Source organism: Oryx dammah, unplaced genomic scaffold (assembly GCF_014754425.2).
Source record: "Oryx dammah isolate SB20612 unplaced genomic scaffold, SCBI_Odam_1.1 HiC_scaffold_5, whole genome shotgun sequence".
NCBI classification, from domain to species: Eukaryota; Metazoa; Chordata; class Mammalia; order Artiodactyla; family Bovidae; genus Oryx; species Oryx dammah.
In genome coordinates, this window is record NW_024070189.1 from 198,042 (window position 1) to 216,011 (window position 17,970).

Sequence of the window (17,970 nt, forward strand, 5' to 3'; positions counted from 1 at the left end):
AACCAAATCCCACAAGAAGTATATGTTGAGGCTGCCTATGCTTATGTATTTCAGGTGATTCATTTATCTATAAAGAATGAACATAGTGTAAATGCTATAATTTTTAAAACCTGGTTATTCACATAACTTGTTCTAAGGAAATTTTAATATACATCTGAACAAAATTATGTGTCTGTTGAAGATATATATGTGTCTCCAATCAAGGCCATTTTGCTCCTTCCAATCTGAAGATCAAACTCTGCTGGGAGCCAGCGCGAGGAGCTCCACCCATGGCAAAGGAAGGAGGTTTCGGCATATGCAAAGGCAGGCTCGAGCCTCAGGAAATGCCCTGTTCCTGAGCATCTACCCCCAAAACCAGTGTCTACCTACTTTACTGTTTCATGCTCTCATCTATACCTCTGACTTTACGGGGGGCTGATCCCCATTACCTCTCTCGGAGAAGGAGTTAACTTACAGCTCCAAGTCAATAAAAATTCCTGGGCGTGACAAGAGTGTTTCAACTTATGAACTCCTCTGAAGGTTATCTAGCTTGCCTGTACAGGTTCGTCCAGCCACATGTGATTGTTTGCAGCCTCCCAATCGTGAGAGGCACGAGATGTTTTAGACTTACTAAAGGCAGATTCTTTGGGGAAGTTAGCAATTGATGGTATAGTGGGTTGGTTAGGAATTATATTGGTGAAGGGTTTTTCATTTGTTGTGCTAATAATTGCTGCTAATTCCCTGCCCTGGGTGTGACAAGGGTGTCTCAGGTCAAACCTCTCTGCTGACAGACTAACTTGTGTGACAACCTCTCAACCATAAACAGCACAGAGAGTTTGGAGTATTTTGAAAATCTTAATTAGCATAGGGCTTTTCTCATTGTTGAGTCTATGATTGCCACCAGGCTTTCATATTCTTCAGTACAGTTCAGTTCAGTTCAGTCGCTCAGTCGTGTTCGACTCTTTGCGACCCCATGAATCGCAGCACGCCAGGCCTCCCTGTTCATCACCATCTCCCGGAGTTCACTCAGACTCATGTCGATCGAGTCCGTGATGCCATCCAGCGATCTCATCCTCTGTCGTCCCCTTTTCCTCCTGCCCCCAATCCCTGCCAGCATCAGGGTCTTTTCCAATGAGTCAACTCTTCGCATGAGGTGGCCAAAGTACTGGAGTTTCAACTTTAGCATCATTCCTTCCAAAGAAATCCCAGGGCTGATCTCTTTCAGAATGGACTGGTTGGATCTCCTTGCAGTCCAAGGGACTCTCAAGAGTCTTCTCCAACACCACATTTCAAAAGCATCAATTCTTCAGCACTCAGCCTTCTTCACAGTCCAACTCTCACATCCATAAATGACCACAGGAGAAACCATAGCCTTGACTAGACAGACCTTAGTTGGCAAAGTAATGTCTCTGCTTTTGAATATGCTATCTAGGTTGCTCATAACTTTTCTTCCAAGGAGTAAGCGTCTTTTAATTTAATGGCTGCAGTCACCATCTGCAGTGATTTTGGAGCCCCCAAAAATAAAGTCAGCCACTGTTTCCGCATCTATTTCCCATGAAGTGATGGGATTGGATGCCATGATCTTCGTTTTCTGAATGTCGAGCTTTAAGCCAACTTTTTCGCTCTCCTCTTTCACTTTCATCAAGAGGCTTTTTAGCTCCTCTTCACTCTCTGCCATAAGGGTGGTGTCATCTGCATATCTGAGGTTATTGATATTTCTCCTGGCAATCTTGATTCCAGCCTGTGTTTCTTCCAGTCCAGCGTTTCTCATGATGTACTCTGCATATAAGTTAAATAAGCAGGGTGACAATATACAGCCTTGATGTACTCCTTTTCCTATTTGGAACCAGTCTGTTGTTCCATGTCCAGTTCTAACTGTTGCTTCATGACCTGCATACAGATTTCTCAAGAGGCAGGTCAGGTGGTCTGGTATTCCCATCTCTTGAAGAATTTTCCACAGTTTATTGTGATCCACACAGTCAAAGGCTTTGGCATAGTCAATAAAGCAGAAACAGATGTTTTTCTGGAACTCTCTTGCTTTTTCCATGATCCAGCGGATGTTGGCAATTTGATCTCTGGTTCCTCTGCCTTTTCTAAAACCAGCTTGAACATCAGGGAGTTCACGGTTCACATATTGCTGAAGCCTGGCTTGGAGAATTTTGAGCATTACTTTACTAGCATGTGAGATGAGTGCAATTGTGCGGTAGTTTGAGCATTCTTTGGCATTGCCTTTCTTTGGAATTGGAATGAATACTGACATTTTCCAGTCCATTCCTTAAGCACCTGGGAATATATTAATAAATGTATTTGGAATATAGAAAAGGAAATATAGTAGGTTTTGATGCTAGCAATACTAGACTTTTTGAGTTAATGAATTTTCTCTTCTGTTATAGATCACTGTACTTTGTTATAAATCACTGTGTCCTTGCTATGCAAAAATGTAACTTTATCACTATCCTAAGTCTAAATAGATCTTAAGGGGAACATTGGTGAAGGGTTTTCATTTGTTGGGCTGATGTTTGCTGCTAAATCTCCATATTCCCTGCCCTTATAATGAATATAACTAGCATATAAGAGAAGTAAGTATTAACCTTTAAGATTAATCATGTTAACCTTAGGTTAAATAAGTTCCTTTCTTGATTGTAACCCACTACAACCTCACCCTATAGGAATGCAACTTTATTTGGAGGGTGGTGCCTGGTTTAAGAAAAAACACCCTTGGAAAAAATAAGTTTTTTGGTTATCAGAAAGAAAGGATCATAAAATGTCAGCAGGCCTCATGGCCACAAGATGATGTAAAACCCCTAAGACCTTTTTTTATACATTTATGTGAAGCACGTGATTTTGATAAAGGTCAGGACTGCTGACCCCCACGTGACTCTGTATTCATCCCTATGTGTAACAAAAGGAATATAAGCAAACCTAAAAAATAAAGGAATCGGATCAGTTTTCTGCAAGGACTGGTTCCCCCGTGTCGTTTCTTTCTTGCTCCCCATTTTTCTGGCTGAATTCCCATCTGGAGTGTGGGTGCTCGCCACGTCTACTTACTTGCCCAGGTTTTTAAGTTCCACGCGAGAAGGAGCCCAAGGAGGGGCACCTTCCGATATTCAACTGGCACCGGTGGCCCAACGTAGATGGTGCAAATTCCTTGTCTTGGAATTTTATTGGTATCCCACGTAAACCAAGTTATTCAGCCTCTTTTTCTCCACTTATATTTCCTACTACATTATCCGTTTCTAATCTCTCTATATATCTATAATTAAATAAGTTTTTTCCTAGGACGCCAATTCTGTCCCCACCTTCAAATTACCCTGGATCCACTGGGGCTGGACCCTGGCAAAAATCTGCACTGTGTAACATTAAAAGCAGACAGACCTTTGAAAATGGAGCTTCCCAGGTGGTTCATTGGTAAAGAACCTGCCTGCCAATGGAGAAGATATGGTTCGAACCCTGCATCAGGAAGATCCCTGGAGAAGGAACTGTCAACCCACTCCAGTATTCTTGCCCGGAGAATCCAATGGACAGAGGAGCCTAGTGGGCTACAGTCTGTGGGGTCATAAAGAGATGAACAGGACTTAGTGACTAAACAACAACAGTGAAAACTTTGAAGACTTCTGCAAGCTCTTGAAGAGGCAGCAAATTTAACTGGGTGGAGCTGGGGAGGAGGGAGGGAGGGCATGCCTTTCTCCAGCACATTCTAAGCCTGCTTCCCTTAGGCATCGTTCTCCTCTGAGGCCACTCACTGCAGCAGCTGCTCATGCACTCACCCATGCAGCAACTAATTACTGAGAATTTACTAGGCTCCAGGCATTCAGGCTACATCAGTGATCCTCACCCTCTCTTCTGCCTTCAGTCCACTTATCTCTTCACCCATTCTTCAACCAATAAGATGTTTATATCACAAAAACTGCAGTTTCTTATCATTTCTAATATAAGCCTACTCAGTTTCTTTCAAATTCATTTTTGTTTAATTACCCTGATCAGCAGAGCAAAGAGCTCCCAAGACCACATCAGGGCAAAGAGGGAATTCTGAGAAGACGAGGAGGGTGGAGAGCTATGGAAACTTAAAGCATGCACAAACTTAACACTTGCACAAATAACATGTCTGTATTATGCTCTACCAGATTTCCAGATATACTCCTGCACCCTCGAACCTCTGCCTTAAGTGCTGAATGTATGAAAAGACAACTGAAACTGGCTATAATTGGATATAATAGAACATATTTTTCTCTGCAACTTGGAACACTTTAAAGAGCCTATAAAAGAAAGTAGCCCTAGAAACAATCATTTGGAGAGAATCTATTTTACTGAGCTTTGGATCATAACAAAAAATACTATTATAATACATGCTTAACTATCTATCAATTCAGTTCAGTCGCTCTGTCGTGTTCGACTCTTTGCGACCCCATGAATCGCAGCACGCCAGGCCTCCCTGTCCATCACCAACTCCCGGAGTTCACTCAGACTCATGTCCATCGAGTCAGTGATGCCATCCAGCCATCTCATCCTCTGTCATCCCCTTCTCCTCCTGCCCCCAATCCCTCCCAGCATCAGAGTCTTTTCCAATGAGTCAACTCTTAGCATGAGGTGGCCAAAGTACTTCAGGTTCAGCTTTAGCATCATTCCTTCCAAAGAAATCCCAGGGCTCGTCTCCTTCAGAATGGACAGGTTGGATCTCCTTGCAGTCCAAGGGACTCTCAAGAGTCTTCTCCAACACCACACTTCAAAAGCATCAATTCTTCGGCGCTCAGCCTTCTTCACAGTCCAACTCTCACATCCATACATGACCACAGGAAAAACCATAGCCAAAGTAATGTCTTTGCTTTTGAACACACTATCTAGGTTGGTCACAACTTTTCTTCCAAAGGGTAAGCGTCTTTTAATTTCATGGCTGCAGTCACCATCTGCAGTGATTTTGGAGCCCCCAAAAATAAAGTCTGACACTGTTTCCACAGTTTCCCCATCTATTTCCCATGAAGTGATGGGATTGGATGCCATGATCTTCGTTTTCTCAATGTTGAGCTTTAAGCCAACTTTTTCACTCTCCACTTTCACTTTCATCAAGAGGCTTTTTAGCTCCTCTTCACTTTCTGCCATAAAAGTGGTGTCATCTGCATATCTGAAGTTATTGATATTTCTCCTGGCAAGCTTGATTCCAGCCTGTGTTTCTTCCAGTCCAGCGTTTCTCATGATGTAATCTGCATATAAGGTAAATAAGCAGGGTGACAATATACAGCCTTGACATACTCCTTTTCCTATTTGGAACCAGTCTGTTGTTCCATGTCCAGTTCTAACTGTTGCTTCCTGACCTGCATACAGATTTTTCAAGAGGTAGGTCAGGTGGTCTGGTATTCCCATCTCTTTCAGAATTTTCCACAGTTTATTGTGATCCAAACAGTCAAAGGCTCTGGCATAGTCAATAAAGCAGAAACAGATGTTTTTCTGGAACTCTCTTGCTTTTTCCATGATCCAGCGGATGTTGGCAATTTGATCTCTGGTTCCTCTGCCTTTTCTAAAACTAGCTTGAACATCTGGAAGTTCATGGTTCACGTATTGCTGAAGTCTGGCTTGGAGAATTTTGAGCATTACTTTACTAGCATGTGAGATGAGTGCAATTGTGCGGTACTTTGAGCATTATTTTGGCATTGCCTTTCTTTGGAATTGGAATGAAAACTGACCTTTTCCAGTCCTGTGGCCACTGCTGAGTTTTCCCAATTTGATGGCATATTGAGTGCAGCACTTTCACAGCATCATCTTTCAGGATTTGAGACAGCTCAACTGAAATTCCATTACCTCCACTAGCTTTGTTCATAGTGATGCTTTCTAAGGCCCACTTGACTTCACATTCCAGGATGTCTGGCTCTAGATGAGTGATCACACCATCGTGATTATCTTGGTCTTGAAGATCTTTTTTGTATAGTTTTTCTGTATATTCTTGCCACCTCTTCTTAATATCTTCTGCTTCTGTTAGGTCCAGACCATTTCTGTCCTTTATCGAGCCCATTTTTGCATGAAATGTTCCCTTGGTATCTCTAGTTTTCTGGAAGAGATCTCTAGTCTTTCCCATTCTGTTCTTTTCCTCTATTTCTTTGCAATGATCACTGAAGAAGGCTTTCTTCTATCGTCTTGCTATTCTCTCGAACTCTGCATTCAGATGCTTATATCTTTCGTTTTCTCCTTTGCTTTTCACCTCTCTTCTTTTCACAGCTATTTGTAAGGCCTCCCCAGACAGCCATTTTGCTTTTTTGCATTTCTCTTCCATGGGGATGGTCTTGATCCGTGTCTCCTGTACAATGTCACGAACCTCCGTCAATAGTTCATCAGGCACTCTATCTATCAGATCTAGGCCCTTAAATCTATTTCTCACTTCCACTGTATAATCATAAGGGATTTGATTTAGGTCATACCTGAATGGTCTAGAGGTTTTCCCTGCTTTCTTCAATTTCAGTCTGAATTTGGTAGTAAGGAGTTCATGGTCTGAGCCACAGTCAGCTCCTGGTCTTGTTTTTGTTGACTCTATAGAGCTTCTCCATTTCTGGCTGCAAAGAATATAAGCAATCTGATTTCGGTGTTGACCATCTGGTGATGCCCATGTGTAGTCTTCTCTTGTGTTGTTGGAAGAGGGTGTTTGCTATGACCAGTGCATTTTCTTGGCAAAACTCTATTAGTCTTTGCCCTGCTTCATTCTGCATTCCAAGGCCAAATTTGCCTGTTACTCCAGGTGTTTCTTGACTTCCTACTTTTGCATTCCAGTCCCCTATAATGAAAAGGACATCTTTTTTGGGTGTTAGTTCTAAAAGGTCTTGTAGGTCTTCATAAAACCGTTCAACTTCAGCGTCTTCAGCATTACTGGTTGGGGCATAGACTTGGATAACTGTGATATTGAATGGTTTGCCTTGGAGATGAACAGAGATCATTCTGTCATTTTTGAGATTGCATCCAAGTACTGCATTTCAGACTCTTGTTGACCATGATGGCTACTCCATTTCTTCTGAGGGATTCCTGCCCACAGTTGTAGATATAATGGTCATCTGAGTTAAGTTCACCCATTCCAGTCCATTTTTTTTTTTCACTGATTCCTAGAATGTCGACGTTCACTCTTGCCATCTCTTATTTGACCGCTTCCCATTTGCCTTGATTTATGGACCTGACATTCCAGGTTCCTATGCAATATTGCTCTTTACAGCATCGGACGTTGGTTCTATCACCAGTCACATCCACAGCTGGGTATTGTTTTTGCTTTGGCTCCATCCCTTCATTCTTTCTGGAGTTATTTCTCCACTGATCTCCAGTAGCATATTTGGGCACCTAATGACCTGGGGAGTTCCTCTTCAGTATCCTATCATTTGCCTTTTCATACTTTTCATGGGTTCTCAAGGCAAGAATACTGAAGTGGTTTGCCATTCCCTTCTCCAGTGGACCACATTCTGTCTATAATTTTCATCAAATACTTTCTCACAAAATATCCTCTTAAATCTTACTGTTGAGCTTAGATTTAGTATGACTTTAGAAATTGTTCTGTATGTAGAAAGTAGATGTTTGCAAAAGAAAACAGCACGGTGTTTTTTTCATTCACTAAGCACCCCAAATTTTCATTTACCCACATCTTACCAAATATTTATCTTAGTAGAAGTTATTAACTAGTATAGCATGTCATTATGAAGAATTTCAGGAGAAATTTCCCTTCAGTTATTTTTGTTATTGGATGGAAAAGTGTACTGTAGTTACATTTCCAGGACCCACTCACCTGTCAAACAGCTCTCCTCCTGTGACGAGTTCTAAGACCAGACTGATTTCTGTAGGGGTTTCAAATATCTCTTTAAGTTTTATCTGGGAAAAGATATAAAAAAATCACAAATTCTTTATTTTCATCTTTAGAGAATTGTTAAACTGTGGTTACAACACCTCCTTATTCTAGTAGCAGGCAGTCATTTGTCACTCTGATTGTTTTTTATCAGTCACCTCATTTGTTCAAAGATCCTTTCGAACTTTTATATTTTTCCTTTTGATAGCTAAAGATAGCTGCCCTAGAAGCACTTCCTAAATTTTGCCAAATCATCCAAATGTCTGAATTTCAACCATATTAAAAAAAAAAAAAACCATACGCAAGCAAAACTTCCTAAACCATTTGAAACCATCATGACTGGTAGAGATGCGAATGTTTCTTTCTCTCAGAACAGGATTTCAATTAGGGGTCTGAGATAGAATGGACCAGGTTAAATTCTATCAGCACATAAAGGGAATCCCTTAACAGCTAAACAGTTGCTGGTAGATAAAAGAATACTCAGAAAAGTAACAGAGATAGTGACTTGACTGATCGTAACAGGGTTTTCATGATATTCAGATAATCCATCCAGTTTTGGATATTTTCCTTCTGAGAATCAAGTGACCAGGACTGACATATATATTTGAGGAAATTTTCATATTGACTTCTCTTTGAAAGAAATAAGGTAGATAATGTAAAAGTGGCGACTGTATATGGAAAATTTTGTTAATTGCTTACCCAAAACCCTTCTCTCCCTACTTTACTGCAAACAGAACTCTTGTTTAGGGAAGCAAGGTACCTTGCCGGGAGCCAGCACGGGAGATCCCACTCATGGCAAAGGTCATGAGGAAGAGACCTGACGGGCAAAGGTGAGATCAGGCCTCAAGCGACCCCCCTGAACCCTCTCGAGCATCTACTCCACAACCAGAATCCGTCTGTTCTACTATATCACGCCTTTCACCAACACCTCTGACACTAATGGGGGGCTATCCCCGACCACCTTTCTCTAAAGCTTGTGAACAATGTCCTTTGATTTAACCACATTAGACCTTGAGTTAATAAATTCCTCCCATGCTATAGCCCACTTTACCTTTACCCTATAGGAATGCAACCTTATCTAGTGCTTTCAGAGGGTTGCGCCTGACTTTAGAAAAATCACCTTTGGAGAAAATGAGTTTTCTGGCTGACTAATCATTATCAGAAAGGGTCATAAGATGTTAGTAGGCCTCCTGGCCATAAGATGATGTAAATCACCTAAGACCTGTGTATACAGATAGGTATGCAGAGAGAAAGCCTGGTCTCGATAAGGGTCAGGGCTGCTGACCCTGCATGACTTTGTATTTTCCATTATTCTCTGTGTACAGCTTGAGGTATATAAGCTCCCTGGAAAAATAAAGTTTTGGGCCTCGCTTATTGAAGCTTGGTCTCCCGTGTCTTTCTTTGTTTCTTTCTTTATCTTCTTTCCAGGCTGACTCCCTGGGATGTAGAGGCCCTCTGAGTTCACTTTCTTGCCCGGGCTTCTAAGACCCATGCGAGAGGGAGCCCAAGGCGGGGCACCCTCCGCTATTCACACGGGCGCCTGTAGCCTATGTGAACAGAGCAAGTCTCTTGTCTGAGGCTTTACTGGCTTTCTGAGTAAACCAAGGAGTATCAGCCTCTTTCTCTCCTCTATTTTCCTAACTGCTATATTCCTTTTTTATCTCTTTCTATATCTCTAAACAAATTATTCATCTAGGTCACTGACGCTGTCCCCCTGAGGATACCCTGGATCCAACTGGGGCTGGACCCTGGTAGTACCTAGTCTCAAATTATGGATTATGGTTAGCCTAAGCCATTTGATAACCCAGGTCCTTAATTTTCCAGTCTTCATGCAGTTTAGGGTGATCGTGTGACCAGCTCTGGCCAGTAAAATCTGAAGAGAATTCTGCAACTGGAAATTTTGGAAAAGCTTTTACACTTCTTATCAGACTCTGCTGGTTAAACCTCTCCACTCCCTTCTGTCTTGAACACAGACCTGGAGACTTATGAAGACTACATAGCAGCCATTTTAGGGCCACGAGGGAGAAACATGGAGGTGAAAGCCGCTCCCTGAAGACGGGAGAGTGGGAGCCCCCTAGTGGTACCATGGCTAAGGGGCCTCCCTGAGAGCTCAGCGGGTAAAGAACCCGTCTACAGTGCAGGAGACCCGGTTCGATTCCTGGGTCAGGAAGAGACTCTGGAGAAGGGATAGGCTACCCACTCCAGTATTCTTGGGCTTCCTTGGGGGCTCAGATGGTAAGAATCCGCCTGCACTGAGGAAGACCTGGGCTTGATCCCTGGGTTGGAAAGATCCCCTGGAGGAGCCTGGCAGGCTACAGTCCATGGGGTCACAAAGAGTCCGACACGACTGAGTGACTAAGCACACACAGCACAGAGGCTGAGACTCCATGCTTCCAATGCGGGGGGCGGGGGAGGGGGGTTCAATCCCAAGTTGGGATCAGGAAAAAGGACAACAGGTGGTAGGACCAAGGGATGGGTCTCAGATGACATCACTGAGGAGCTGAACTATGGCTAACAGCTGCCTACCTTCTGATTTCTCTAAGAACATATTTGTTTAGACCAGCATGTTCAAGTTTTCTGATATTTACAACTGAATTGCTAACTAATAAACAACTTTAAGCACTTTGCCTTGAGCCGAAGCATGCCGGTCATCCTCTGAGACACCACAAATTTCTCAGTGAAATGAGTAAAATATTTTAAGTAACTGGCTCACTTTATAAAAACAAGTTATGGCCTGGAAAATGATTTTGTTCTTTTCACTTCATTGGCTCAAGGAAGCTTCTCCCAGCCCTGCTTTCCCTCGGTGCCTTTATCTGTGCATAGCCTAGAGCAGAGCTTCGGAGAACGTTTTATTTTCCCCATTCAAGTGCATTATTTATTTTAATCTTTGCATTATTTCTGAAGCAAATACTGTCTCACAGGAGAAACTCAAATGACTTTGGAAAGCAAAGCATTTTCTTCACAGGCATTTTCAGCAATGGCATATTAATAAGATAGGCACACAAAAGGGAAAAGCCTGTGTTTTATTAGAGTGAAAAAAAGCTCTCCAATTTCAGTTATCCTCTTATGCATGAAAATAACAATGGTATATATTGCTGGTCTGCCCATTTTGAAACTCTTTCAAGGGGTATTATTCTTAAGATTTATTCAGTTAAAGAACTGAAAAACAAGATCAGATAAGAACAAGAATTACGCCAAGGTGGCTACTTACTGGTGGTGAAAGAAGGAGTTCTCATCGTCAGAATGGACAGTAAAGAACAAAAATCTCATTTGAAACAGTAGGCTAAAAACCACTTACAATGTTTGGATGTGAGAGGCGAAGAAGAACTCCTATCTCAGTTCTTACGATTTTTTTGTCCACCTAAAAGGCAAAATGACAGAAAATGAACGGTACTGCCACCTTAGAAATGTCTTCATTGTAGCAGAGAATCAGAAATAGCAATAACCACCTGGATGAATCAGGTCAACGGCAGAGGTGAATTTCTAAGCTTTTTTCTTATATGTTACCTTCTTCCCTTTGTGCCCAGCTGCATGTCTTTCCCCTCTGCTTCAGACATGAAGAGAACTCACTAATAAAGGTCACAACTCGTCAGACCCTTTACGTGGCTCCTCTGCTGTCAAAAGTCATCCCTATCACCACTCAGGCACAAGTGCTTCTCAACCTGTTCCTCCTCCTTCTCTTCCTTTCTTTTAAAAGCCTTGATTCAAACGCATTGGAGCTGTCAGTCACTTCACTTGCTTGTTTCCCACAGAAGTGAGCGTATAACCCAGCCTGACCAGTCAGAAGACTCGCTCTCCAGCCAAAGTGACAGAGTCAGAGAATCAACAGATCAAGTCATCGCAGTCAGGCCTCTCCTGACATTTTACTCAAACAATCAACAAAGCATCCTCTTTTCCTCTGAAATTGGGAGAGAAAAAGAGGATGGAGTCTGCCACTACCGGGGACTGTTACTGATGCCGTCTGGAGACTAATTCTCTGCAAATAGAGCCGACGCTGCTAGAGAGGAAGAGTGAGTACTGCTGACGTTGTGGCCCACTGGTTGCAGTTGTCCACAAGAAGTCTGCCCTCTGAGCTTTCCTACTGTGTGAGCTACTGAGTATACTCTTCTACTGAAACTAGCTGGAGCTGCTTGATGCCACCAGTGATGTAAGCTGAAGGAAAGTAAAGGGGTCTAAGGAAGTAGTGACTCTAGTTGATATGGAAGACGGGAGTACAGGTTTGGATAAAGCAGTTCCTCTGACCTATGTGTTTTCTGGGATGGAAGAGGGTATACAGCTTTCATCACATTCTCCAAATATCTCAGGCAGAGGAAAGTTTACAAATTTGAGCCATTTGAAAAAAAGAAAATGTGCTCCTTGGAACCAGGGGAGTCAAGGACCTCTCGTGAATGTATATGTAATGAATGCACGCCACATAGTAAGGGTTTAATACAGCTTTGTATGTGCTCAGGCTCCTATTAAACAATGCCAGGCATATGAAAAAAAAAAAAAAACAGATAAAAATGATCTTTTTCAGAGGAAGATTATAATCTAATTTTGGGCATAAAACTCCTATATAAGATGCCATAAGAAGAAGAACATAAGCTGTAAACAAGTTTTGTTTTAAAAATTTCATTGTTCAGTGGAGAATTATTTTTCTATGAATCAAAATATTGCTACCACTCAGTGGGCTAACTCTAAAAGGCTCGGAAGTTATTAGCCATTAAAAGTCACACTATTGTTAAAATAAAGTGAAGAAAGACTTGCTCGAGTGTGCACAGGCGATGCTAGTGTGATGTGTGGGCTGCTGGTGGCCACTCGGTGACATCTGGGAGCCCGGCCCATGGCATGTAGACAGCATGGTTTGGGGGTGACGTGGTGTTAGAGGAAAATGTTATATATGAGTTCTTTTACTTAGTGAAAAAAATCATGTATTTCATGAAAATTTGCTATTAAACAAAAGACATCCTACTTGCATCAGATGGGAGATCTCTGACAGAGAGAGGGGTTGCTAAAGCAGGTAGACACTGACAGACTTCTTCAGAAGAGCTCTTGGCTCACACTCCATTTCAGCTCTGCAGATGCTATTGAGGAAAGTCTCCATATACATGATAATCTTTTAATTATTTAAAAAATTTAACATTTTTTCTGGCTTTGCTAAGGCATAACTGATATACAAAAACCCACACACAGTCAATGTACACAATGTGGTGAGTCTGGACACAAGTTCCCATCACCATAATCAAGGTAATAAATATATCCATCACCTCCAAAAGTTTCCCATGTCCCTTTGTTGTGTGTGTGTGTGTGTGTGTGTGGAGCAGGGTGGGGGGGCGGGGCTGGTAAAGAACACTCAATGTGAAATCTACCCTCTTGACAAATTTTTAAGCAAACAGTACCTTACTGTTAACTATAGGCAATGTGTTGTAGAGTAGCTCTCTGGACCTTACTGACCTTGTATAACTTGATATCCACTGAGCAACAACTCTCCACCCCCTCCTCACCCATCCTTTAGGAAACATAAGCCTGCTGCTGCTACTGCTGCTAAGTTGCTTCAGTCATGTCCAACTCTGTGTGACCCCATAGATGGCAGCCCACCAGGCTCCCTCATCCCAGGGATTCTCCAGGCAAGAATACTGGAGTGGGTTGCCATTTCCTTCCCCAGCGCAGGAAAGTGAAAAGTGAAAGTGAATTAGCTTAGTCAGGTCCGAGTCTTCGTGACCCCATGGACTAGCCTACCAGGCTCCTCTGTCCATGGGATTTCCCAGGCAAGAGTACTGGAGTGGGTTGCCATTGCTCTGCTTCTATGAGTCTGACTATTTTAGATGTCTCATACAAGAAGAATTCATCCAGTGAATATGGATTTTTTTTAAATCACAATCTTCTCCATAGGACAACTTGAATTTCCTCACTAATGCAAATATTTTTTTTTCGTAACTGTGTGATGTTTAAGAAAGTTTCAGAACATGAGTGTCTCTAAATTAAGATTTGTTAACAATCGAACCTATTTTTCTTATGCACTTAGTGTTACATGAAACAAGGTTTTCTTCCTTGTTTTCATAATTTTTGACCCATTTAAAATAAGTATCAGAGATATCCTTTAACTTTTTTCACATGATATAGTAAAATCTTTTAATACCAATATGAATTTTAAGCAAATCTATTTATTTTAATTGGAGGCTAATTATTTTACAATACTGTGGTGGTTTTATCATGTTATGTCAACACATTAAATATTGGGATGTCTTCAAAAATTAGTTCTTTGAAAACTATCTAAACTCTGGAAATATTCATAACAGATTAGATTATTTGAAATAAAACTCTTCTAATGTAGTTGTTTGTTTTTAATTCAGAATTAATTTTCTTTAAAGTTAATTTTGCAAAGGGTAATTATTTTTCCACTATACTTAAGATTAGTAGCTCTCAAATTATGATTGGAGGACCCTTCTGGGTCCCTAAGACTCTTCACGGTATATAAAAGACTTGCCCTTTTTCAACTACACATCTGGGTGAGACTAGATTTTTTTTTCCCATACTCGAAACAAATTGAATGCAGAAGCAGTTGAGAATTAAACTGTCTTCTATTGAGCCAGATAATAAAGAGTTTTACAAAATAATGCCACTCCTCTAAGTATTTTTATCTTTTGGAAAATAAACTTATTTTTCACTGTAAATATTATTTATGTTAAAATATACTAAAACTGGATTTATTATTATTATAGCTTTAGTTAGTACTTAAAATTCTTTAATCTCTTATTATAGAGATTCTTCAGTCTCTAATACAGTAAATGTGTATGTGTCTGCTCAGTTGCTCAGTCGTGTCTGACTCTTTTGTCACCCCATGGACTGTAGCCCACCAGCCTCCTCCATCCATGGGATTTTCCAGGCAAGAATACTGGAGTGGGTTGTCATTTCCTCCTCCTCCACCCACATCTCCTGAGTCTCCTGCACTGCAGGTGGATTCTTTACCATTGTGTCAGTGAATGTGTATAGCTATTTGGGATACTCAGTGAGTTAGAGAGTAGAAAGGGCTTCTACAGCCCACAAGTTTGAGACCCACTACTCGAGAAACCTTAAAATTAGACATCTGAAAGCAAAAACTAGAAAAAAAGCCAAAACTGTAGAAATAATTGAAATGAAAGAAGAATGTGAACACCGTCTCCTCCCTGCTCCCCTGAATGCTGCAGCCCAGACTGAATGCAGGTCATGACTCAAGTGGAGACCAGGAAGAATCTTAGAGGAAGTTAGAGAACTGGGGTATGTACAGTTATCAATCCACAGAGAGTAAACTGAGTGACAAACCTGGACTAAAGCCAAGGTAACAACAACTGAGGAATCCAGCAGGAATGAAGCTGAAGTTCAGTTCAGTTCAGTTGCGCAGTCGTGTCCGACTCTTTGAGACGCCATGAATCGCAGCACGCCAGGCCTCCCTGTCCATCACCAATTCCCAGAGTTCACTTCAGACTCATGTCCATCGAGTCCGTGATGCCATCCAGCCATCTCATCCTCTGTCGTCCCTTCTCCCCCTGCCCCCAATCCCTCCCAGCATCAGGGTCTTTTCCAATGAGTCAACTCTTCTCATGAGGTGGCCAAAGTACTGGAGTTTCAGCTTTAGCATCAGTCCTTCCAAAGAAATCCCAGGGCTGATCTCCCTCAGAATGGACTGGTTGGATCTCCTTGCAGTCCAAGGGACTCTCAAGAGTCTTCTCCAACACCACAGTCCAAAAGCATCAATTCTTCGGCACTCAGCCTTCTTCACAGTCCAACTCTCACATCCATACATGACCACAGGAAAAACCATAGCCTTGACTAGACAGAACTTTGTTGACAAACTAATGTCTCTGCTTTTGAATACACTATCTAGGTTGCTCATAACTTTTCTTCCAAGGAGTAAGCGTCTTTTAATTTAATGGCTGCAGTCGCCATCTGCAGTGATTTTGGAACCCCCAAAAATAAAGTCTGACACTGTTTCCACTATTTCCCCATCTATGCCACGATCTTAGTTTTCTGAATGTTGAGCTTTAAGCCAACTTTTTTGCTCTCCTCTTTCACTTTCATCAAGAGACTTTTTAGTTCCTCTTCACTTTCTGCCATAAAAGTGGTGTCATCTGCATATCTGAGGTTATTGATATTTCTCCCGGCAATCTTGATTCCAGCTTGTGTTTCTTCCAGTCCAGCGTTTCTCATGATGTACTCTGCATAGAAGTTAAATCAGCAGGGTGACAATATACAGCCTTGACGCACTCCTTTTCCTATTTGGAACCAGTCTGTTGTTCCATGTCCAGTTCTAACTGTTGCTTCCTGACCTGCATACAGATTTCTCAAGAGGCAGGTCAGGTGGTCTGGTATTCCCATCTCTTTCAGAATTTTCCACAGTTTATTGTGATCCACACAGTAAACACAGGTGGCTGTGACTGGCACACATAGCAAGGCCAAAAGGAGCTGCCCCACGTCCGAGGTCAGGGGCGGAAGCTGGCAGGACCCCATGCCTGAGGGGCAGTGGCCAGGAGTTACCCCACGTCTGAGGTCAGGGGCAATGGCCGAGAGTGCCAGGCTGCGACGGTGCAGGAGGGCCGAGAGGAGCTACCCCGCGTCCGAGGTCAGGAGGGGCGGCGGTGAGGAGATAGCCCTGGTCCAAGGTAAGACAAACCCAAGTAAGACAGTAGGTGTTGCAAGAGGGCATCAGAGAGTAGACACACTGAAACCATACTCACAGAAAACTAGCCAATCTAATCACACTAGGACCACAGCCTTGTCTAACTCAATGAAACTAAGTCATATCTGCAGGGCAACCCAAGATGGGGTCATGGTGGAGAGGTCTGACAGAATGTGGTCCACTGGAGAAGGGAATGGCAAACCACTTCAGTATTCTTGCCTTGAGAACCCCATGAACAGTATGAAAAGGCAAAATGATAGGATACTGAAGAGGAACTCCCCAGGTCAGTAGGTGCCCAATATGCTACTGGAGATCAGTGGAAAATAACTCCAGAAAGAATGAAGGGATGCAGCCAAAGCAAAAACAATACCCAGCTGTGGATGTGACTGGTGATAGAACCAACGTCCGATGCTGTAAAGAGCAATATTGCTTAGGAACCTGGAATGTCAGGTCCATGAATCAAGGCAAATGGGAAGTGGTCAAATAAGAGATGGCAAAAGTGAACGTCAACATTCTAGGAATCAGTGAACTAAAATGGACTGGAATGGGTAACTTTAATTCAGATGACCATTATATCTACGACTGCAGGCAGGAATCCCTCAGAAGAAATGGAGTAGCCATCATGGTCATCGAAAGAGTCCGAAATGCAGTACTTGGATGCAATCTCAAAAACGACAGAATGATCTCTGTTCATTTCCAAGGCAAACCATTCAATATCACAGTAATCCAAGTCTATGCCCCAACCAGTAATGCTGAAGAAACTGAAGTTGAACGGCTTTATGAAGACCTACAAGACCTTTTAGAACTAAAACCCCCCAAAATATGTCCTTTTCATTATAGGGGACTAGAATGCAAAAGTAGGAAGTCAAGAAACACCTGGAGCAACAGGCAAATTTGGCCTTGGAATGCAGAATGAAGCAGGGCAAAGACTAATAGAGCTTTGCCAAGAAAAATGCACTGGTCATAGCAAACACCCTCTTCCAACAACACAAGAGGAGACTCTACACATGGACTTCACCAGATGGTCAACACCAAAATCAGATCGATTGTATTCTTTGCAGCCAAAGATGGAGAAGCTCTATACAGTCAACAAAAACAAGACCAGGAGCTGACTGTGGCTCAGATCATGAACTCCTTATTACCAAATTCAGACTGAAATTGAAGAAAGCAGGGAAAACCGCTAGACCATTCAGGTATGACCTAAATCAAATCCCTTATGATTATACAGTGGAAGTGAGAAATAGATTTAAGGGCCTAGATCTGATAGATAGAGTGCCTGATGAACTATGGACGGAGGTTCGCGACATTGTACAGGAGACAGGGATCAAGACCATCCCCATGAAAGAGAAATGCAAAAAAGCAAAATGGCTGTCTGGGGAGGCCTTACAAATAGCTGTGAAAAGAAGAGAGGTGAAAAGCAAAGGAGAAAACGAAAGATATAAGCATCTGAATGCAGAGTTCGAGGGAATAGCAAGACGAGATAAGAAAGCTTTCCTCAGTGATCAATGCAAAGAAATAGAGGAAAAGAACAGAATGGGAAAGACTAGAGATC

At 42.2% G+C, this 17,970-nt stretch overlaps 1 protein-coding gene across 1 annotated transcript in view; it reads right to left on the reverse strand.

Annotated features, from left to right (window-relative positions):
* Positions 1-17,970, reverse strand: part of CAMK4 (calcium/calmodulin dependent protein kinase IV) — a 279,671-nt gene that overhangs the window by 119,995 nt on the left and 141,706 nt on the right. Inside the window, exons 3-4 of the mRNA XM_040239688.1 lie at positions 11,082-11,144; positions 7,727-7,809 (exon numbers count right to left, since the gene is read on the reverse strand). Of these exons, the coding sequence (XP_040095622.1) occupies positions 7,727-7,809; positions 11,082-11,144 (146 nt within the window). The remainder of the gene's footprint in view (positions 1-7,726; positions 7,810-11,081; positions 11,145-17,970) is intronic.